The 25435-nt window shown below is 39.2% G+C and overlaps 1 protein-coding gene across 1 annotated transcript in view; it reads left to right on the top strand.

The window, feature by feature from the left end:
• The window catches only part of ramp1 (receptor activity modifying protein 1), an 88672-nt gene extending 68293 nt beyond the window's left edge, over positions 1-20379 (top strand). Inside the window, exon 3 of the mRNA XM_051958633.1 lies at positions 12036-20379. Within this exon, the coding sequence (XP_051814593.1) occupies positions 12036-12291 (256 nt within the window). The 3' untranslated portion in view covers positions 12292-20379. The remainder of the gene's footprint in view (positions 1-12035) is intronic.
• The last annotated feature ends 5056 nt before the right edge of the window (positions 20380-25435 follow it).

Genomic DNA, 25435 nt, shown 5'->3' with positions numbered 1-25435 from the left:
ATACATCTTTAATAGCATTAGGGCGAGGATTTGAATATTTGCCTCAGTTAGGAGGGTTTTCATTTGTATTAGCCTGATATGTCATCGCTGCACACAGACACTGAGTAATGATGGCACAGAGAGCGGCTCGTCCGTCGAGTCTTTCAGGGACACAAGATTGGAGAGAAAACTGCAATTATCTTGACAAGTCACTGTTATCGTTAGACAGCACTTTTAAAACAGAAGATGAGGAGGCAAAGAGCTTTCCAACAGAGAAATAAGAATAAAGTTGTGAATTTGCCAAACATGTTTTAATGTACAATGTTATTTATTGCATAAATTTAGCTTTGTCATTTAAATGTTGAACGTGAAGCCCACTATATTACATATAACACAAAGTTACCTTCAACTTAACTTAAATATCAAGGTTAGGATCCTATAATAGCATACACTATACAAATATACTTGATTACCATAAATGTCAAAAACATTTTAAATGACTTTACTGAACTTAAAAATTAAAGTTCATACCCTTCAAAATTGTACAATAAATCTAAGTGTTTGCTTTGAGCAGCATATTGGTGACAGTGGAGAAGAAGAACTCTATTTTAACAGCAAGACACCTTCAGCAGAGCCAGGATCCGGCTCACATCTTGTATTTGCCCCTGAATATTTTCTTATTGCTTATTCAGTGTGATTTTTTTTTCTCCAATTTTTTTTGAAGATTGTTGCACTGACTCATTTCCTACCACAGAGTGAAAATCCTACAGTTAGACAGAAGAAATCTCTGCATTTTTCTCTTTGTTCAATCTAAAGAACAAACACACACTGTTTAGATTTTTTCTTCCTTTGTTGCTGTTCTATATTTTTCCTCCTTTATTATTAGCTTATCTTATAAACTGGCATTTGCAAACAGTGTAGTCTGTGAGAATTCAAAGTGTGTGTGTGTGTGTGTGTGTGTGCGCGTGTGTGTGTGTGTTGCCGCCCTGAGAGCAACACACAACAAAAGGTGTTTCTCTGCTCTAATTGAGCCATCTTCTTGTTCTTGGCTTCACATCAGTACTGCAAACATTCACTCTGACAGCTCGCTGGTCCCACTGGGTTTCAGTTGAAGCTGGAAAGGAATTCAGGATGAGTTTGCCCAGGAATATTTTCCTTGTGATATTGTGCACCACTGCTCCTCGTTTTTCACTTACAGGGTATTGCCACACCATTGCTCACAATGATCGACATTTGCAACCCACTATAATATATCTCCGATATCACATATTACAGATCATTTAACAATAAATCATTAGAAATAAACAGTGTCCCACTGTGATGAGAAATCCTCAAATATTCTCATTTTTGCTTTTTTGCTCTGAATTTTTCTTCCCATGCTAGAAAGGCTTAAAGATGGAACTCCCATCTGATTGCAATACCTTGTTCAGATGCCTCTCCTCCTTCTCTTGACAATTCTGGGAAACTTATTAATAAATGTGTAATATGGTATAAAAATATTCTGCTAAAAGCTGCTTGGCTGTATTTTTCTGGTTCCATACTGCAAGTAAATTACTACATGGGTGAAGTTTCAAGTGTCGTACCATCACAACTCAAAAATGTATTTCGATTATGGTCTCTTGACTTGAAATTTTGTGTCTCACTATGCAGAATGATGTTTGGGACAGAGTTTGACTGCATGTAGTTGCTTCAACATTCCTCTCCTAAAAAGAGACCTTACACTGGCTTTGAGACACGCATGATCAAGACTGCCCTCCAATAAAAACACAACCCCATTGGCCACTTGTGTCATCAGCTTATTAGAATCTACCAAGTTTCACCATGGCAATGGTCTCTAGTGTCTTTACTAATTATGATGGGAGTAAAGATGTGAAGTGTAGAGCCACAACTACCGTGTATGGATGAGGGTGAGGTTGTTAGATGGGTCTATGAAACACAGTTTAAGAAATTTTTTTGGCCTTTTTGGTCTTTTTTTGTAGCAGACAGGGGAGAGAGACAGGAAATATGGGGAGAAGCGTGGGGAAGGACTTGCAGCAAATGTGCCACGAGTTGGACTCAAACCATGGCCACTGCGTCAGGTACTATTGCCCCTGTTCTTGTTTGCCCGCTCAACCAGTTGAGCAACCTGGGCACTGGGTTTTAACATAAGAAATTGATCATTCCAAAGACATAGAGGCAAAAATATATATATATATTTATCTGCCGTATGCCGTATACAAACCTACATGTTGTTTTTTTAAAGGGTAGAGACAAGCAAACTATAGAACTGTTCAGATTAGAGGACTTGTGGAGATCAGCACAATTTTTTGACATCACAGACAAGTCTTGAAGCAAATCATTGTCAAGCGTACAACTCACAAAAAAACGTATCACAATTGTAACGTAAGCTTGAAACCTCTAACCACATCCATAGGGAATGGACTTCTTCAGTAACATGTCCAGAAGTTAAACTTTTGAAATAAAAGGGAGTATAGAAAAATAGATTGTATTTCTTAAAATTTACTCTTTAAAAATCCAGCCAAATGAATCTTCAAATTACATATTTTAATCTGCTTAAAATAAATGGTTGGAGGGGAATATACTGTATAAGATTAGCAGGTAAAGTTCTGACCATTCTGAGTGCAAGCACATTTATAGTAGATATATATTAGACATTGTCATGATCTCTTTATACTGAATTCTCTTCAGATTTAATACAAAAAGGTAGAATCTGTGAAGTTGAATGTCATATACATGTAAATGAATTTTATGTAATGTTATTCTTCTCATTTTGCTTTAGTGACAGCACCGCTTAATCTGCATGGACGCCACAAATGTGTGCAACCCGATAGCCCATGTCATCCCAACCTGATCCGACAATGTTTTACAGAGCGTCTTGTAATGTCAGAAATGTTTGCCTTTCTTAGTTTTAAGTGCCTCATAAACTTTTAATGGCGCTGAAGTCTGGCGTTCAACTCCATAGTAGGTAAAACACTCCCAGACATCAATATTCTCATCACCATGTTTCACTCTGAGCCTGATACACTGCGGTATCATCTCTCTCCTGCTTTGTAATGCTGTCATGTCTTACCCCAAACCAAGTGTTTGGTCTTGTTTCTCCACATGAGAAGTTGCTTAGAGACATTCCATGTCCTCTGAGACACTAGAAATCCTTCTTTTGACAGGACTGTTGCTGATTGGAGTCTTGTGTTATTTACTCAGTAAACTCTGTGGTGTGCTTTTCTATCTCTCAGTGAACAACATTTGACGTGTTGATCCTTTGTTGGTTTTTGTTACTTTTGGTCTGTCTGATCCTGCTTTAGATGATCCAGTTTGCACAAATTGTTCCAGAGCCTCATGCACTGCCCCTTTCGATCCAGCCATGATGGGGCACTCAAGAAAGCTCCTGTTTGTTCTGAATAACCATCTGACTTCTGACACTTTGTCTTAGTTCTGATGCTGTGTTTCTCACTATTACAGTGCTGCTGAGTGAACAATGTTCTGCTGGAAACTGTAAGCACTGACGTATTTATAACAGGTGATTAATAACTGTAGTTTGATTTGCTTGAAAAAGCCTCTGACTTGTCAAGTGTCATCTGACTGCTGCTTCAAGGAAACTTCAATTATTGTATGAATTAGTCTATTTTTGATTGCCGACCAATAAATAGTGCATTATTTTAAGCAATTCTTTTTCACTTTACATGGCAGAGCTTTCTGTGTTTTTAAATGTTTCTCAATTATCAAATTTTATGATTTTTTTTTTCCAGAAAATATGACAAATTTTCAATGTGGTCTCAGACTTATGCACCGATCAACTATGACATCAGTGCGTCATCTCATTACAATGCAATAGTCTGCTGGGAAATCTTGAATCCTGGCGTTGATATGGATTTTACTTTGACATTTAACGCATACCTAAAAATTGCTGCAGACCGATCACATCCCTAGCAACGTGGCAACAGCACTCCCTGATTGCTCCCCAGCAGAACAGTGCACACTGTCACTCCACAAGAACTGCTCAGGAATGACTCAAAGAACCTGAGAGAAAACCTAAGGCACTGACCCAGCCTCCAAACCACCAAGATCAGAGTCCGATCAAGGCTCCATGAAATGTGTCTGAACGAACAAAATCCATGGAAGCTTCAACTTGCAATCCACAGGATCAAAAGCAGGGGCGTCAGTCATTTCAGTTCAGGGCCACATTCAGCCCAGTATGAGCTCAAGTGGGCAGAACCAGTTAAATCATAGCAGAATAACCTATAAATAACAAGCAGTCCCATTTTCCCGTTGTTTTAGTGCAAAAAAGCACATTCATTTGCAAAACATTATGAACAAATTGAAAATTCTTAGGGTTAGGGCATCATACATTTCTTAAGAAAAATAAGTGCATTTTCAACAACAATATGCCTCAGTTCATCATTTATACATTGCAGCTAACAGATCAGTGTACCTACAAAGGCGCAACACATGTAGTCAAAGGTATCTGGAACTGAACAATATAGAATTTTACTTTATGATCTAGAAGTCTTTTAAATTTACATTCATTTCCACATCTAGACATGACCACCAAATCATACAAACTAAAGTAGGAACTATTAAGGAAGAAAGCTAAGTTGTCCCCTTGCCTTACAAATGTTTAAGATGTATTCATAAAAATACATAAAAGATGTGGCAGACAGTACAGTGGACAAATTTAAAATAGCAGTTACTTTTATTGAAAAATTGTCATTAATGTTGCCTCTGTAATTTGTACACTTTGAAGTTGTCCCACGGGCTGGATTGGACCCTCTGGACCAGTTTTGGCCCATGGGCCATATGTTTGATACCCCTGATCTAAAGGATCTGCTGCCAGTGCATCAGTGGAAGACACCATAATACTCACTCAGAGGTCTCATGTCCATTCCCCTACAGGTCAAAGCTGTTTAGGAAGCATAAAGGGGACATTATTGGACAGGTAGTTTGAATGGTGTGAGTGATCGGAGCACATTTCATTGAGATATACAGTATGTATATGTTTTAGCCTGACTGTTTGGCCCTGGTGAGCTGCAAATGCCAATGACCTCATATGCACACATGTATCACAATCTTTGACAGATTTCAACCTTGTGTTTGGCATATTTTTGGGGGGGATTTTGCTCTGTGTTTCCAGCAGCAGCAGGTCAGCATTTGTAAATGCTTTCCTGAAGACAGCAAAATGACCCCAGTGCAGCATCTGCTTTAGCTTATGTGTCCACGAGATACTTCAGTGTGGAGAGAACAAACATTTACACACCAACACACACGCACATAAATCTTATCTGCTCAGACAAACACGTCTAAACAGAGTGATAAAGGCAAATTTATACCTCTGCAGAAACACACACAAAACACTGAAACACACATGCATAATGCATGCAAATATATCTGCAATCATTCACACACTTGTCAAAAACAAATAACTCACACTCAGAGCTCCATCTGTTCACATCATGATGTTGACCGATGTAAAACTGACAGAGAGAATGGGAGAAAAGAAAAGTGAGAACCAATATGAACAGAGAGCAAACCATATGATAGTAGGAGTGTGTGTTTTTGAGTGCCAAAAGCATCAAACTTTGCAAAATATTTTTTTTCATTTTCGCTCTCGTGTGAAAGAAAATTGCACAGACAGAGGAAAAGGAATGTGGTGTTAGTAGTATAACAAAGTGGGAATAAACAGAAGATTGTGTCTGATGATGCTCAGTAGTGACAGCTTGGCCTGTTTTTTTATTTTTATGCTTTAGATGGAGGAAGCTCTCCAAGCAGTCAAGGCAGGAACTTTCTCAATAAATGCGAGTTACACAGGGTGACAGACGAAAATGCTTTAAGGAGGAGATTTTTCAGTTTAACGTGACGGAACATTATGGGGCAGAGGAGATGAAGAGCGACACCAGGTCATGTGTAGAAACTGAGAAGTGTGAAATACATCTGTATGTGTGTGTGAAATGACAACCATCTGTAATCTTCCCGTCCTCAGCTCCAATTCTTTGATGCTCACGTATACCTTTATCTCATCCGATGTTTCCCTCAGTTACAATGAACAAAAACATAATGACTGCATCAGCGTTGATCAAAGATGTTTGGATTATTTCCCCCTGAATGCTGCTCATGTTTGATCTCCTGAAACACAATGGGAGTATAATGATGACCCGTGTGTGCTGGTCGACTGGACTGTCTACTCAAGATGCAGAAGAAAAAAAACTTAGTGATGACCTGAAATCTGAATCCATGATTGAAGTTCACTGCCCTTTTAGAGGTTGCTGTTCTACTGATGAGAGATGACAGAAATCCTTTTAGGCTCTGACAAGATCTTCAAATCAGGACATTAGGTTTTTGAGCAAAGTAGAGAATGAAGCGCCTTTCATAGTTACAGAGGGCTGTACCTCATCTGCACCATGTTTGGATAGTTCACTCTACATTGCCTGCATTCTGGCATGTTTTGTGCACCAATGTATGCATTTTTTTTCATCAATTCAATCAAGGTAGAAATGTATTTATAATAAAGGAAAATGCCAAATTCTACAAGGTGACAATTCACAATACAATAGAATATCATGTAGTAAGAACATGGCTTATGGACATGACTTCTAGGGAAGAGTACAAAACCAAAGTAGGGTTCATTATTACTATATGCGTCTTTCTAACATTAAATTGACCTATTTGCTTACACAATACTAAAAATGCTCATGCCACAGTCGATTCTTTTAAGAATGTGATAGCTGTTGCCTTTTGAATTCTGGTGCGTTCAAAAACTGCATCAGGATCTCAAGTAGGCCACAAGTGTGCTAGCAATGCATCCAGCTGTGAAATAAAAAGTAATTGCAATCAGTTCGATTAAAGGTTGTTTTACTCTCTTCATGCGGTGCATTTAAACTAACTGCATTTCAGGTTCCACTTCAGTGTACCTTTAATTCCTTTCATAGGGAGCAAAAGCAGCTGTGTTGAAAAATTTCAAGCAGCTGCGTTGGTGTGGGTGGGTTGTTAGGAGGTCTAAACACTGCACAGTGTTTCATAATGCTCTCTGTGGCTGCTAATATACCTTTGTCATAATGGTTGCGATTTAAACAGAACAAATATGGCATTTGGATTACAAAGTAATCCACCAGAAATGTGACCCTGACCTAAGCCATCCCATTGCTTTGCGGCAAAAACCTGAGCCAACTGTTTGTTGGCATTTTTTGGCTGGAACCCACTGTGTGGACACACCTGCTGTGAAGCTGGACTGACTTCATTCAGGCAAGTGAGGGAGCTACATTTGTTCACGCAGGGTTAGAGCCGGCCTCAACTCTGACTAACAGCACAGCAGGACCCCGGGGGTGTTTGCCACTCAGATTGTAATTTCAAAGAGCGGTTTAACACTGCTAAATATAAACTGCTCCTAAATTTAATATGACTCAGAGGTTATGTGGAGGGCGATGTCATACAAAACAGCAGGGAATCATTTTTCTTTACTTTAAGTGAATTTCCAAAGTGACATTTTACCTTTTCAGGCAGAAAGTATGACATATTGAAAGCCAGTGGAGAACAGGAGAGGTTACGCTGCATGTGAAAGGTTTCTGCAGGAAGCATCACTCCTCCACTTTAGCTTGTCGGTGTGAGTTTTGTAATTCTGACAAATATAGTTCGATTCTTTTTTTTAACTTTATTTGGATCTGCAACAAATTTCTCTTACTTTGGCCAAGTGCTAATTTTCCTGTGACTGTACGATTTCCATGATGCTTGTTTTTCTTCTTACTGTGGACGTTTTTCAGTGCTCACAGCTGCTTCTCTGTGTTTGGTGGAATGGCAACAGCATGCTACATAAAATGTCATGAATCTCCATATAGGGCATCATTATTTTTTTAGATGTGCCCCATCCATCCATTTTCATACCCGTCTGCTTTACCCACCTGCCTCTGCGAGTGTCAGTCAGCCGAATAAAGGAACAGTCCTGAGTCATTTCTCGAGTCACTGGAGCAGCTTTGTTCTGTCAGTTTTATTTATTCATTATCCAGGTTTTATTTATTCACACTGTGCCCTTCAGTCACCAGATCAAACTACTTAAAACGGTGTGCTCCTGCCTAACTCAGCCACCTCGGCCTTTTGTCTTTCACATGTAGGATATTTTTTATAGTAAATACAGTCCATTAAGCTGCCTGTCTCTCACTGTTTTTCCCTTCTTCCCAGCCTATACATTTTTAGGAGAACATAATGGAGAGGAGCTGCATGTACAATGCTGTATTCATTTAATTTAACATACAAATTGTGAATAGCTTTTCGTATGCTTGTTGGTGTTACGCAGCCGAGAACCTCAATCATGTCAAAATGTCAAACCCACCTTTTGGAAATGAGATTGGATAAATTATCTGCTACACAGTTCTAGGAAATAAAATTGAAATGCACTTGACATGATTGTGGGCACGCAGTCTTTCACCATGCATGCTTTTATTTTTGCTGCTGTGTACAACGTGACAGCTGAAATGGTGACGAATTGAACGACTGGCCTCATTTACTGACACTGACGGAGCACTGATCAAAGTGGGAAATGCTCAGACAGACAGCTAGATGTGCAAGACTTGATCTGTGTGCCTCATAAACCCCTTGCTGATATGTAATCTGCTCCATAAAAATTCACAAGTGTATGAAGGGGAGAACAAAAGTTGTACAACGGTTGCAATGTCACATCTGCAGGATTCTTCTTGCGGCAGACGTAAGGAGGAATCAAGAGATCACAAAGAACTCTGTGCTCTTGATCAGCTGTATGTGCTGATTTCTCCACCAATCATCATCCTGGAACTGTGTTTGAAATGTGCTGTTAAAGAAATAAAACTTCAAATTTAGTTATTGCTGATTCCGTCCTTTAACATGGAACGAAGCTCTGATGCTGTTATTTGGTTTATAAACCAAACTAAATATGACCACTCTCTGCCTGCCCTGAGCTCTATGTTTGCTTTCTAACCCACGTCCCCATGTTTGAATTTAGAGAACGCTTTAACCTTTAAACAGAAATCCCTGCTACAGAAGATCAGCATATGATTACCCAAAGTGATTTTAAAAAGGAACAATGGCATTATAAACAATCTGTCCCTGTTTATAATAGCGGGCCTTGCATGAAGCTGTCCTAATTCTTTGTCTAAATAAGATGAACCATTTCTATAAAGCTACTTGCCTCTGTCTAGTTTCTAAACTTAACATGGCCAAAAGCATTTGAGGAAGTGGACTACTTGTAGTTGGTTGTGTTGTAAATGGTTGTGTAGTCAAAATGGCTTCAGACTTAAAAATGTTGCTGGAATTTCTACCACAGTTCAGTCACAGTTGTTTGTACTAAATGTAACCAAACGGCTCAACCTTCAGATTGCTCATTGGTTAAATTACCAGTGTTATCACTCCTCAGTATTTTTTTTTTAATGAATTGTCAGAAAAAGCACTAAGCCAAACATACTGAATGAAAGTGAGTTAGCACATGCTTAACTTTCAGCCTTAATATAATTTAAATGTGAGTTAAATAAAAATGTTTTCCCCCTACTTTGATCATGAGCAGGGATATTATCTGTAGAGACAAAGATTCTTTTATTTTACCAGACTGTAAATATGTTTGATTCTGCCGTAACTTTGGCATTTTAACATTGGGGTCTATGGGGATTGACTTGCTTGAGGAGCCAGTCTCAAGTGGCCATTTGAGGAACTGCAGTTTTTGGCACTTTCACACTCTTCAGTTTTTAGGCCCAGAGGTTTGTGCTTGGTCATGAGATGTACACTAGTGATGATTTTAATCCTGAAATTGATCCCCTAAGTATGGAATTAAGACAGACTGTCTTTGGTAATTCTCTTGGTCATGGCACGTAGGTGAAATCACCTCTGGATGTCACTGAGAGGGGAATAAAGATACACAGTCCTGTCTGTTACATATTAGACAACTTGAAGCACTTTTTGCACTTACTACAGGTTTTTCCTTATGTCTGAATTCTTGCTTGTGTTGTACGTCGCTTTGGACAAAAGCGTCTGCTAAATGAAATTGTAGAATTGTAGAACTTGATTTTACACACTCCTGTTGGCTACTTCAGGTCTATCTGCCAGTTCTATCTTTCTTTCGTATTAAAAACACATGGGTAACAAATGCATAAAGCCAAGAAACAAGCTCCTTCCTTCTCCCAGCACTTGCCTTGTACTTGTCCAGATTTAAAACGCATTCATTAGAAAGCAGTACAGCATGATGAACCATGCATGGCAGGTTAAAATAGAGCGTAAACTGAGGAATGCAGTCTGACGTTTCTTTAAGAAGTGCCGTGTATAGCAGCTGAAAGACCTTCCATCACACAGGCAGATCCTCTGATGTCTGTTTAATAAGGGTTTATGATTAAAAGCAAATAGTGCCCAACAGAAACTACATAGAGGACGTTCAGCAGCTCAGTGAACTATGTGGACACACACACATTCACTGAAGCTCCACAGTGTCAGGTTTAATTTGATCCTAACCTCAGCTACATGAGGTGAACTGATAACCAGTTACATCTCTCTGTGTACACTGGACTATCCTTAAAACCTCAGCACTCATTAGACCAGCAGCAGGACCAGAAGTCTCTTGTTTCTCTGCTGAGTGATTTGTAAAACTTCAAGGAAACAGCAGAGGAAGGAGGTACCCACCTAGACAGAGTGAACTTGCCACTTCAAGCATCACCCAGTGCTCTGCCGTGCTGGTGCCTTGCCAAGTAGCCCGGAGCTGTTTATTTCTACAAACCCTCCACAAAGAAAGACCTTGTGTTGAGGTGCAGCATCAAAAGCAGTTAAATATTAAACAAACATGAGCTGTACGTTGACTAACAGAGCAGATATTTATTACTTGAGACAACTGGTTGAGTTCACTACATGTTGTTACAGGAGTCACTTTGTGGTGACTGATCCATATATTATCGCCAACTCAGGAGTCTACCTCAGGTTTATAGAACTTTTTAGCATCTTTCTGGTTTCATAGTGTGTAACTGTACTCTTTCAGCATAGTTTCACTGGTCTCATATGCCAAAATTCCAGCAGGAGATAGCTGTTCTCAACAAAACATCAGCTAAAACTGCTCTGCACTACACAACGTGGCCAACAATCACAGTGGGCGACTAGTTAGTGAATACTGTAGAACATTTAACCATTAAACATATTTACTTCACAGACAGATCTAAAAGGACAATGAAATGAATAAAGTTGGCTTAAACATGACTCCCAATGAATGTTGTTACTCAATATCTGCTAGATGTGCAAATGTTAGTCTGTCAACTGTAGTTGTTAGGGAAAAACATTTGTTGTATTTAAGTCTATAATATTCTACAGCTCATTTGTTTAAAACTAGGCACATCATGCCCATCAAGTATTTTCATTTAACCACATTTTGAAGCAGTTCAAACAAGACAAATTCATTTCAGAACCTTGGAGAGTGGAGTCTATTGTAGCCTCATTGACACAAAAAACACAAGAGAGAAAGTGTAAGAAATTTAACTATAATGTTTATCTGCTCAGATGTAAGCTGTAAATGTTAACATGTCTGACAAAGTACCTCACTTCCTACCGGAATAAGATGCTACCAAGCCAAAGAAGGAGCATACCATTAGCTAACTATTACCTAGCTAATTTACTGAGTTCCAGGTCATGTTGAGAAAATGCCTACCACATAGACTAGCACATTTGCCCTGAAGAATTTCCCCACTGTGTGGTGATCAATTGTTTCATTTATTAGTCTGACTGAGACTAAAATTAATAGGTAAACCGTAGACACCTTTTTGAACCATCTAATGGCAGCTTTTGGCAGAATTATGTAATGTGATCCAGATAATAAAAGCTGCCTGCAACAGCTTTGCCTTCAGCCAGTAAAACTGACAGCCAGCTGGCTAAAAATGAGGATTTTGTGCAAATGCTTATGCCCAACTCTGTCTGATGTCCAGAGTCAAATTTTGAGAGGGGAATCTGCCAGTCTTACTGTTAGATGTGCAGTGCAATAATGTGTAACAACAGCAATGAAGTGTTAGGGCATAGCAAGTTAATTCTTTCTGTCACTGTGTGATACTTCTGCCTTCTGTTGCGTGTCTTACATTCAGACTCTACGGAGAACTAACCAACTGCACATTCCTTGTGGCCTCGAAGATGGACTGCTTCTGGCCTAACCGACTGGTGGACGAGTTCTTCATCCGAGTCCACAGGCACTACTTCCACGACTGCTCGCTGTCTGGACGGCTTCTCAGGGACCCTCCAAACCGCATCCTGGGTCCTTTCATTGTTGTGCCCATCCTGGTCACCCTCCTAATGACAGCCCTGGTGGTGTGGAGAAGCAAACGCAGTGAGGGGATTGTGTAGTGAAGGGAAGGAGGGGGGCCGAGACTCAAGACAAGAGGTACTTTTTGTCCCTTAGGTAACACCATTCTCACCTTCTGTGACCAAAGGATCTCTTCTTCTGAGTGTTCATATTTGGGAAAAGAGTTTGAAAGGGACAAAGATGACTATATTACTGACTGGGATAGAGAGCTGAATGAGACCTTAGACTAGATCCTGCTTCAGTATATCCGCACCAGCGTGAAGCCTTTGCAGCTCTCATTTATTGATGCCCTCTACATGGACTGACATGTCTTTGGTTTACAGAACACAGGATTTCTGAAATGATCACCTGCATCTGATCTGGACCAGAATAATGAATGGAGAAAAGATATTGTAAATATAAAAATCACTTTATTGAGAGAAACTGCTTGCAATTAAATTGGAATGTGATGACAACGCTATTACACATGCAAGAATTTAACAACTATTTTTGGAAACCATGAGTATACCATCACCATTCACAGCAGACAGCTCGACAGGAACAGAACCCACGGCTTACTTGGTGAAGACACAGCAGGACGGATGCTCAGACCTCTTAGTGAACCCAGGGATATGAATTTTCTGTGCGCATACATGGGATATACTGTAAATATATAGTGTGTACAATGTGAGATTCATCTGTCAGTGGATTGTACGATTTTGTGACACAATCAAGACAAATCGCAGTACCCTAAATTATTGTCTCTCAGTTGAAAATTTTGCAATTTCATGTGCTGATTTTGACAGATGTTTATTGTATTTGAATCATTTAGTGGAGTCTGAATCATGCAGATCACTGTCAAAAAAACACAATATGGAGGGAGTAGAATTAGTTTTCATTTCCTTTTCTCTGCTCATATCAGACATCTTGCATGTCCACATTGTCTCGACACACCTCCAGCTCAGTCTCTGTCTTGAATGGGAAATAAAAACATTTCTATAGTATAATATGCACTGTACCAACTGAAAAAAATGCAGGAAAGGATGCAACAGGCAGAAGATTGACAGATGCTTTCAACAAATGAGAGAAAGTAACAAGAGAGGGATTGAGACCCCAATTTGGAGATGCTTTGTGTGATTTTGTGTTCTGCAGTTCCCAACCTGCTTTACCAAGGCAGCAAAAATGTTGGGAAAAAAATGAAAGAGAAGAAAAAGACCACAGTTCCAACTACAGAGAGAACATAAAGCAATGGGTTAAGTTAGCCAACGCACATCCCTGCTGAACGTTGCCATAGCCTAAAGCACAGTTTGTGTATCATGGATCTTAGGTTTCTATTGATTTGTGATCTCCCAGCGTGGTAGAGTGTGCTGTGTGAACTGCTACTTCATTGATATTTTTGAATGCTCTCTTTCCTTTATAGATTCATTGACCTGTAACCTGCCTGTCAGCAAAACACACTTTAAAACACACCCACACTTCCCCAACATGATCTTACTTTGTACTTTGTGCCAAAAGCTCTTGGAAAATAGAGGGCAGTGTTTGCTATGACTTGTCTAATTTTCTGTTGGAGTGTCTTCTGATGATTGATTTTAAAAATCAATGAATGAATCATGAAGATAAATAAAATGTCTGGTTGATGTGTCTATTATGCTCAGGGTTGGCACTTACGGACTGGTGACAAATTAGAGGAGCTGATTAAATGAGTGTGAAAGTGCTACCACATAGGTGCACATCATGGTAAGATTAAGCAAAGGACATCCAGTCATGCTATGTGGCATGTATAAAAATGATTACTGGGTCTATCTGATTCTGATTTAGTATCAAGATGTCAAAAGAAAAAGATCAATGAGATTTTGACAAAGGGTTTATTGTTGGGGCAACGATGGCCGGAGCTTCAGTCACAAAGGCAAAAAACAAAAGAGCAACTCTTTCTCGATTGAATAAAATGTTATTCCATGACATGATCAGCCTGAGTTCACCGACGATAGCATATAGAGGGATACTACCGTAACATGAAGCCCTCTTTACAAAAAGGCATCATTTGAGATGTCATTAATGCACCATAACTGACCTACAGAAATGTGGAAAAAAAGTGATTTGATCAGATGAGTCATTCTTCGCCATATTCTCAGTACGTGAGTGAGTGCAAGTGAAGCAGACACTAAGAGAACAGTAGAGGTCTGAATGCTGGATTTTGACAATGACGGCCTTCTCGATCACCAGATCTCATCTAAACGAACACCTGTGGGAGATTTTGCACCAAAATGTTAGACAGCACTCTAAACACCATCACGAAAATGCCAAATGAGTGAATGTCTCTTGGAAGAATTGTGTTTATTTCTCCATTAGAGTTCCTGAGACTTGGAAAATCAATGCAAGGAGCCCTGAAGCTGATGTTGTTGGCCAATACTTTACTCAGTAATTATGTGCACTTTAAATTCAATTTGTCACCAGTCTATATGCATCTTATGAGATAGAAGTGCAAAAATCTTTTTGCCATGCATCTTTTTTTTGGTCAAACTTTAATCACAAATCCTACATTATGACTTGATGCATATGAGAATGCTATGTTGAGTCCTAGTGAATGCACCTGGTTCAAGCATTTGTGTTTTTTACTCAAGTGTGAAAAAAATCTGAGAACCAAAAACTGTATGTAGCAAAGTGCAAACAAAAGAAAGACTTCTTATCGATATTTATCCTGAGTCATTACTCGTGAATGTAGTAATCCTCACTTACCATTTCACATAGAAATATTGAAGAATATCAATATCGACTGAAAAGAACAACAGTAAACAAAGATATTGTATATATATATGCAATATTTGCATATATGGCAATCTCACAGGGCAGGGCAATGAGAATCCCAACCATCCCTGTTCTTTCTTTGCTTCTTATTTGATGGAATTAATCAAAGACAAGCCTCAATCTTAAGTTGTTTTAGATAAATCTAGGTCAAGTGACAAGTTGAGTCATATACCCAAAAGTCATGTATTAAGCCACTTAAGGCAAGTCCAAGTGAGGTCTAATTCAAAGTAAAATATCAAGTCTTTCAAGATGAAAACAAGTCAAAATCAAGTTGCAAGTCATTCAACACAAGCCCAGGTGACATCCCAAGCCATGAGAGACAAGTCCAAGTGTTAGTTACATGTACATGTGTCTTTCAAGCCAAGTTTCAAGTCCAGACTGAAAGATAATTTAAAATCGGAATTCTGTCTTGTCCTGAAGAGAACAACGCAAGATGTGAAGAAGAAATGTAAGGTCATGAGGAAAGACAACCACAGCACTAGCAACCCTTTGTACAGGATACATTAGTGTATCATCTACCAGAGAATCTGACCAGCTCTTACTATGATTGCATCTTAAACACTCATGGGGTATTTCACTCAAACTCTTCAAGCAAAAAAAATATTCAGCTGCAGTCATTCTCATGACTACTGCTGTGTCACAACACTGTACATAGTCTCCATAGGACTGATTAGAGGAGGACTTTTATTATCAATTCAGTTTGGAATGTCAGAATGAGACTTGCCCTGCTGCTCTTTTCACCCAATGCCATATGTACAGCACTCTTGTCGCTTCCTTTTATTTAAAAATGCATCGGGATGAAAAACATTGACTAATTAAACCTCTTCACAGCACTGTGTGGGCATGAACAAATTGGTTACATCAGTTAGGGTGGGACAAACTAATATTTTTCAATGCCATGAATGCATAAAGCGACCTCACATAATTCCCATAATAGCTCCAACCACCTTCAACCTGAGCAGGGGTCTAATCGGCCAGAGTGATTGAAAACACTTGTGTGGGTTTGCAACACACCTGCTGTTTGTGGTTCCACCGGTAATTGATTTGACACCTTTTCTAATTTGGCACTTTCATTGCTTTTCATTCATTCAACAACCCATCCCTTTTACTGCTGCCAAGGATAGAAAATGAAAAGCCCTCATTTGTCATATTATTTGACATCTGCACCATCGTTCCTCACTAAGTGCCCTAATGCTACGTAACATGATGTTCAGCCAAATTCTTTTCCGTGTAGCAGCAACCTTCCACTCGTGTTAAAACTGAAAAAGAGTTGAGAGTGTGGGCTTTTTTGATGCCACAGCAGTTCATCATGGTAAGAACCACCCACTAATGCCCACAAGCAAACAGGAAGTCATGAGAATCAAACTGAAAGCAAATTACAAATGGACATTAGATTGACTTGAGAATATAGACATGCTAACACGATGTGTTATGCTAAGCTAGGACAGTGGTTAACGTGAACAAGTCGTTCTTGTGTTTTGCTGGATATCATGAATTATCAGTGACTCAGCTTATTAGCAACTGCCACCACACAAACAGCATGAACAACACAAACATGACCACATACATTAATTGGTTGTGGACATGATGGTGCTCTTAAATGTGCAGTCAGTTCAGCATTTCTCCTTCTCATCAGCACCAACATACAGCATCCGAACCTCTGCTTAAAACCTGCCTACCCTTCCTCGACTCATAAGACTATGTGTCCATATTTTAATGTAGCAAAACTGAACACCCCATGACCACCACCACACCCACACCCCGACCAGATACCGAACACTGTATGGATTGTTTCATGTCTATACATAGTTTTTAATCTGGACTAAAACATATTTGACTGGTAACCCCTCTAAAAGTTGCTTGTAGGTGGAAATTTGAGTGTATCTGCCCTGTGTCTGCACTGCACAGGTGTTCCCACCCTGTCACCCTGTGAAAGACTCCATCCTCCTGCCATCCAGGATAGGTGCTATAGATACAGTGATGCATAGATAGTAGCATCAATCTGTCTTAAACCATATTCAAACCAGCCATAGTAGTTTATTTGTAGCTAATCTAGGCTACAATCTCTCAATTTCTTTTTTGTTTTAAGGTCATTGACACTCATCTCTGGGTATTTTCCTGTGAAAATAATTTCTTATTTCTTGCATTCAAATGGCTTGGATGGAATTTTACACTTTTGATTTCTCTAGAGCATGTAGAGCTATGAAGTCCCCACCCCTATCTCCACCCACCCCTCCATTGTTAGCTGCAGCTCAAGCACACCGGTTCACCCAGGACTCGGTTCATATACCATAGAACTACTCCACAATAGCAAATTCTAGAACGGCCAAACATTCAGAAGAAGAAGAATGATATAGAAAGCCCCACATTGCGAGTTGACAGGATTGGTTCCTTACGTTTGTGGCATATGAAACCCAGAAATCTGCATCTGTGCATTTGAGAACATCATCGGTACACTGCAGTTTCAATTTAGAAGTGCAAAGCAATGGCACTGACTGCTTATTTCACTTATGATGTGTCTTCTGCTGTTTAAAAGTTTGCAGTCGCCCAGGCAATTTCATGTTGTTCATGAAAACTCACACTTTTATTTATGTTCTACCATACCTGTACAAGAGTTTCCTGATCATCAATTAGCCTTTTAGCACGATTAGCTAACACAATGTACTATTAGAACACAGGAGTGATGGTTGCTGGAAATGGGCCTCTGTGCCTCTATGTAGATAATCCGTTAAAACTCAGCCATTTCCAGCTAGAATAGACATTTACCACATTAGGAATGTCTAGACTGCATTTAGGATTAATTTAATGTCATCTTCATTTGAAAAAATATAATGCTTTTCTTTCAAAAATAAGGACATTTCTAAGTGACCCTAAACTTTCGAATAATAGTGTGTACATGCTCACAATAAAAAAAAAGATATTCAGGATTTGTCTTATAACAAACATAGCATCCTATGAAGGTAAAACAAAAGTTTAATTAGATATGTTGGTACTGTGAAATACAACAAGTTTTATGAGATCAAGATGAAGTTCTCTTGCAATAAGTAGAAAATGTATCCTAACATGAAAAATATCATTTTATAATGTAAAAAGGATTATAAAAAATGTGACAAGTTGTACTGTATTATTTACTATCCTTGCAAATCATTTCATGGTCGTTCTGTACATGCCACTTCACAGCTCTGAGTGCAGGCCAGTTTGGATGACACTTCTTGACTGTCACATATTAACTGTCACATCTTGTCATTAGCACGAACGACAAAGGTTAATAACATATACAAGGCCTAATGCTGAAAAGGTAATGATACAGGAATGCAAGCCTCTAATGCATTTTTAAGACTGTCAAGGACTTGCTTCTAGACATAGCCTTCTCCACCTACTCTAACTGACCTCATTAAAGAGTTGACCGTCCCTGGTGAATAATTTATGGAGGAGAAAGGCTACCTGAGGAGATTCAGGCGGCGAATCCACACGTGACCGCGAGGGCAGCAGATATCGTGACACTAGCACTGCTGCACAATTCACTTATTATTATTTAATAACCAAGGACAGTGAGTGGGTTGAGGTCAGGGAGGTTGGGCTACAAGTTACAAAAAACATCCCAAAATATTTGCCCCAAAGCGTTTTCCTTGTGTCTTATTAGTGTGAATATGGTAACATGAAACAGTCATAAACCCGTCTGGGTGTAGTTCAACAGGCTAAGATGAACATAGGACAGTGGATAAAGAATTGATAAACAGCATGAGTCCTGTGCCTTGGGCTGTGTTGTTATTTTTCAAGGTACTGAGACTCCATCATTAGAAATAATACAGTGAGTGTTGCACCTTTTAAGTGAAAAAAAGGATGAATAAAAAAAAAAAACACTGAATCTAACAATCCAAGCTTGAAAGGAATATGTAAAGTACATCAGTGAAAAAAGTCCAAGTAAGGAGAAAAGTTTTCAGTATTGAGCTCATATAATGACATGATTCATAGCATAATGCTCTAGAAAAAATCAAAGTTGAATTTATTTGCTTGTTTCACACACACGGAAAAGCAAAAACATGGAATCAAAATCTTAAACATTTTCCAAGCACCCACTTACATTCCCAATGCCGTAAAACATGTGGGCTCTGTATGCAACAGACATTTTATGACTTATATTTCATGGCTTTCATACTTCTACTTCTCCTCTCTGCTCTGTGCAAACAACCTGAGGTTCAACCCAGTGCAGCTGAAAACACCTGATTTTCACTGCACCAAGGAGGTGGAGCCTTCATGGAATTATATGACGATGGGTGTACATTTGTCTGTCCGTCTGTTTGTTAGCACCAATACTCGAAAACGAAACGGATTTGGATGAAATTTTCAGGGAAGGTCAGAAATGACACAAGGACCAACTGATTAGATTTTGGCAGTGATGCAGCTTATAGTCTGGATCCACAGATTTTTTAAAAGATTTTCTGTATTTTCTGGCAGTTTTTTTTTTAAATAGAATCTTGTTCAAGCTAATTTTTAATTTTTAAATGAGACATGTAGATTAAGCTGATCTTGATGAAATATTTCAATTATATCATGAGATTTAGTTACTTTTCCCAAATAAAGAGCCCGGATAAGTAGCTTAAGGTCTGTTGTAAAGTTTATAACCCGATGATTGTTTTATGTCGTTGAGACAACATGACTCTTAAACCCACTGACAGGGTTTGGGGTTTAGAGGACTACACTTGCTCAGATGTAACTTTGCATTGTTACTTCCTTTAGAATGTTCAGGTCTAGGAAGTCCCTGCCTCTTTCTCCACTCTCCTTCTGACACAACAAGCAACAGAGTAAGAAAAGGGTGAAATTATCAATGTGTACTCAAGATTTCGTGGTAGTTTCATCAGTAGATTTATCAAGTCACAACATCTAATGATTTTAGTTGAATTTATATTTTATTTTTTTCTTACATTTTTGTCATAATATTAGATAATTTGTTTTTATATTAATTGAACTGCTGCTTGCCTGTCCTGCATAGTGGTGTTTTCTTTCACTGTACCTCCATTTATTAATCAGATGGACATAATATTTCCTGTCGTATTGATACCTGGTTTATACAGTGACATTGTATAGAAAGTCTGCAGTGCGAGACTGACCTGATGAAACTCGAAAGAAGAGATAGCACAAAATGAAAGGAACAAAGACACTCACATCCATGCACACATAAGTTCTCTTCTCAGCAGAGCAATTTAACAGCAGACAAATGCCCAGACTCAGCAAAGTAACGGATCTCACAGTGGAAACACGCACCGGGGCTGGATCGGCTCTGATTTTCATCTTCTGTGGATTGATTGTGTCTTGTCTTTGAAGTATAAAGATCTCCAACCTCTTGCCTTGTGTGTTTTTTTTTTTTCACTCTTGCTCTGTTGTTGGTGTGGAAAATGTCCCTGCTGAAATTCATAAGAGCCGGCTTGTTTATATCATGACAGAGAAAGTAAACAGAAGCTCCACTTTGGAGAGGCAGACCACTCTCTCGACAAGTGGCCTTAATGCTCAAGAGTGGCAAGATGTGATGAACTCTCACTTATCCTTTTATAGTTCAAACACGGTCAGCTCTTTGTGACAGTAGTATTTTTCAACCTTATGATCTTCGTAAAAATCAGCTGACACTCCCGACATCCCTATCAATATCTAACTAACCTTCCTTAGCGGTTCTCTCTCCCTCCCTGTCTTTGTGTGTCTGTTTGTGTGTTGCAGGCAGCAGGGGTGGCAGCTGTGCTGGAGTTAGAGCAGAGATCCACCAGTTGCAATCAGTTCCATGATCAGGACCTGTACAAATACCTAGCCCTGCCTCTTCCACTCTGCTAGATTGTTGACTTTGCCACCAGTCAGTGAAACCAAACCATGCTTCAAGCTAAAATAGACCAGTTTTTACTATTTAGCATTCTGTCCTGGGTGCTTGTTTTTCCCCCGACTCCTCCGCTTAGCTGGTTGTCCTTTCTTTCTCTACTTGGAGCCCAGCACTAGTTAACTCCTGTGGAGCTCACTCTAACCTGGCCTTTCACCTCAGCTCTGGACCTCAGCTCCCCTCTAGCCTGGTACCTCCTGCTGTCAAGATCCCTCTCTGGCTGGCCTCTCTCAACAAACCCTCTGCTCTGTTTGGTTAAACTTCCAGCACGCCACCATTCTTGACAGTAAACACATTTAGCTTCAACCAGTCTTCCCTTGTTTGTGTCTGCATCTCTGTTCAGTGAGTGATGCCAGTTCTGGCTGCACAGTGGCTCCGTGGTTAGCAATTTCTCCTCGGACCTAAAAGATCTCTGGTTCATGTCCCAGCCTCGGCCTGAGATCTTTCTGCATGGAGTTTGCATGTTGTCTCTGTGCATGTGTGGGTTTTCTGCAGGTTTTCCAGCTTCCAACAGGCCGAGGATAACTGGTAATTCTAAATTGTCCGTAGATGTGAATGTGTGTGTAAATTGTTTGTCTCTATGTGTAGCCCTGTGAAAGACTGGTGACCTGTCCAGGATGTCCCCTACCATCACTCTAAGTCAGCTGGGATAGAATCCAGCCCCCCACCACCCTAATGAGGATTAAGAGGTGTATACATAATGGATGAATAGAAGGTCAACAGGGGGCAAATAAACGTCCTTGTCTCTGAAATATTCCACTCCCATATAACTAAACTGCATTCTCAATTACATAGTGAGTGAAATTTGCCAGATTATGTTTGGTTGTAATGTATAACATCTGCAATCAACACATCTTTCCTATTTATTTTATTGCCTTACCGTCGCACCTTTTCAGCCAACCAATAATCCATGAAGGCGAATAATCACCTTGGCAATAAATAAATTAAAAATGTGTGAATAGTGGTAAATGGGAATAAATGAGATTACATTTCTTTGAAAATGTGACATATTTTTGGGAGACGGAGTTGGAAAAAAAAAAAGACACACCCCAAAACACACAAGGTCCATTTCGTCAGCATTTCAGAGCATATCAATATCAATATTGATCTTATACTGAGTAAAGCATTTCTCATTTTAACACAAATCGGTTTGCTGAGCTCCACAATTTGCCGCCTGTGTAACGACAATTTTAGTTAGACTGTTCGGCCAGAAAGAGTCTATTGCAAGTAACAGTGTGCAATAAGGAATACCAAACTGTGCGAGTGAATTCACCGCGATTTCTACAGTCTGAACCCCTCTATTTTCTCAGCTGTAAACAGCTGCATTTGCTGTGAGTAATGCCATAAAATCAAACTATTCATTTAGCAAACAACAGAAATGAACGTCTTCTCCAGTGACTTCACCATTCCATTTCATTTTCTCGTAAAAATCATTATCTCTACTGATGATGCAGTATCTCCAACCAGGTAGAGTAGGAGGACGTTGGCAGGAGGCAACGGGGACTACTGTGCCTTTTGAAACTAATTAGCAAGCAAACTATGCTTGAAACCTTGGAAATTACTCATGAGGTCATTGGTGTGGGATGCAAACTGACACCAGTGTCCTTGTAGAAACATTTCTCTTTTAGATTTCACATAACAAAGTGGAAGGGGGAATCATTCTCAAATTTGAGTTTAGATGGTGCAATGAGTGCAGAGTGAATGATACCGCAATGATGTAAATCCACAATTAGCATATGAGAAAAGATGTATCATCAGCTTGCCTTTCTTATTTTGAAAATGAAGAAAGACTTTTTTAAGCATCAGCTATAGTGATCATAAACAGTGGTGCTCATGAAATATCATTTCTCTAAAATATTCTTCATCATTTCCTGTCATGTTCTGATTTGTACTGTCATGGACCAGGTGTGTGTAGGAGTTAGCTATCAACAGGAAAACAACTCTTTTTAATTTAAACAATACAAGAATGGATCACTGCATCTTAGTGGGGAATATAATTTAGTGTTTCCTGCCATCACGATCCATCTAGTTAACAGCTGTGAGGAGGGAAATAAGAGGAAGAGAGTACTGAGATTGTTTCTACTTGCCTCTCACTGATGTCCTCTTGTGTTCGTAACATAATGTCCTTTACAGATGTCTGCTGGTAATGTTAATACATGTCAGTTTCAATGCCTGGAACTCAGTTCCTCCCGTTCCCATGTGGCTCTGGTGTATTTCTGTCTTGTTCACAATCTCCCTGTGGAACCTCAAGCAACATTTCACTCTGCCAACAGTCAGCCTGGGAGATAAGACTCGAACAAGCATCGCCCAAAAAAGTAAGTTTACTTCCCAAAGGTCTCAAAGAAGAAAAAAATCCAGTTTGTGATTGTGACACTGTGGTTTCAAATCTGTAGGTCCTTCGGTAATTCCCATCTTTGTGTCATCTATGTGGAAAAGAAAAACCACCATGTGGTAAAATAAAGCATAGTACCAGGTGGATATTCTGTGGTGCATAGGTCTTGATTAGTGCAGGGTCATGCAGTGGAAATGTATCTTCTCATTACATTAAACAGCTTCATCAGAGCAGTCTCACACTCTGCACTCTGAAGCCAATAGTGGCCTGTCTCCAGAGACAGAGAGGGAGAAACAGGGAAGAGAGGAGGGGGGGTGTAGAGCAGGCAGATGGTGGAGGGGAGAAATGAAGAAGGATGTGTTAAAAAAAATGTATTCAAAGCAGGAGGAAGTGCTTGAAAAAAGAGTCTTCCGGTCATTCATTAAACCCCTAAAAACTCATCTGTGTGCATAAAATTGACATAATCAGGTTTTATCTATTGTAAAAATAATCCCTTGCCTTCCTTAAAATGGATTAGGTAGAACACTTTAAACACTTTGTCACTTGCTGCAGCTCAAGCACACCTGTTCACCAACAACTCTGTTGAAACACTGTAAAACTATGCTATATTACACATGGCAGGTTGTACTTCAGCCAAAACAACTCTGATGAATAACAATGATGAGGAAAGTCCCACCCCACCCACAAGTCGACAGCATTTGCTTCATTTGTTTGTTATATGTGAAACACCACGAGTCTGACTGCAGTTTCTTTTTTTGAACTTAGTTTTTATTAATTTTTTTCTTTAACAGTACAATACATTGTATACATTTCAATACAATTCAATGAATTTCTTTTCCATTTTTTTCTCTTTTAGCTGTATTTGCATATATTACATATCTCCATATGCACAATATGATGGTGATGAAAGAAAAAAAAATAACAGTCACATAGAGATAAAGATTATGTCCACTCAAAATGATGACATCACAAACCCATATTATTGTCAGTATCAGGATGGCAGCATTTTGCATATAGAACAGGGAAATTATTGCATGTATTATTACTGTACCTACTATTGCAGCAATAGAGGAATCGTAGGTTTCCATCTTTTAGTAAAAGTTGCTCTTTCAAGCCTTAATGAAAAAGCGATCTGCTCCATTTGATAAATATCCCAAATCTTCTGAACCCATGTGTTATATGAAGGAGGTTCTGGTTTCAACCACCTGATGGTTATACACTTCAAGGCTGCAGTTAGTAATATATTCAAAAGGTATCTATCTGCCCTTCCACTCAGACTTTCAGGTATTACTCCCACTACTGCCACTACAAAGTCTCTTGGAATGTACATCTTAAAAACCTCCTTCAGGGCAGCGAAAACCTCCCTCCAAAACACATTTAACTTTGGACATAACCAAAATATGTGAGTGTGATTGGCAATATGTTCACCACAGTTCCTCCAGCATGAACTTGTGTGTTGTGGACCCATCTTGGAAACTAATACTGGTGTTCTAAAGTACCTCGTAATTATTTTCCATTTGAATTCCCTCCATGTGTTAGAGTTTGTGACTGAATGTGCCTCAATACACACATCACACCAATCATCCTCAGATATAACAATGTTGGCCTCTGTCTCCCATTTCTCTCTTATTTGTGAGCTATTTGTATTCATTGATAAGAATATGTTGTATAGTTTGGAAATAATTTTCTTTTTCCATCTCCAGTTTGTAGCTTTTTCAGATACAATTCCAAGAGTGTAGGTTTTGTAAATTTATTCCATTCCTCATGGGTTGTCAAGAATGCTCTGAGTGGCAAATACCTAAAGAAATTTGTACTGGGGAGATCAAAGGCAATTTTTAAGATGCTCAAATGTTTTAAGTAGGTCACCATCAAACAACTGATGCAAGTAAGTCAATCCCTTTTCTGACCATTTTTTAAAAACTGTTACCTAGATTATTGGGTATAAAAGTCTTCATAAAACCAATACTTATCAGGGGAGAAATTACCTTTGGTAGCTTAAAAGCACACTTTATTTTATTCCAAATTTTAAACGTAACCTTGGTCCAGTCTGACATCTCTCCCGTGGGGGCATCTAAGATGGGCAGGTTTTTTAGGGGGTCCTGGCATTGTTGCTTTTCAATATTAACCCATCTAGTGTCTGTGTTATCCTGAATCTAATCTATCAGGGGTTTAATTTGGGCAGCCCAGAAGTAGAATTTTAAATTTG

Source organism: Acanthochromis polyacanthus, chromosome 14 (genome assembly GCF_021347895.1).
Source record: "Acanthochromis polyacanthus isolate Apoly-LR-REF ecotype Palm Island chromosome 14, KAUST_Apoly_ChrSc, whole genome shotgun sequence".
Taxonomy (NCBI): Eukaryota; Metazoa; Chordata; class Actinopteri; family Pomacentridae; genus Acanthochromis; species Acanthochromis polyacanthus.
The sequence above is the reverse complement of the archived record's forward strand: the minus strand, read 5'-3'. Positions and strand labels throughout refer to the sequence as shown.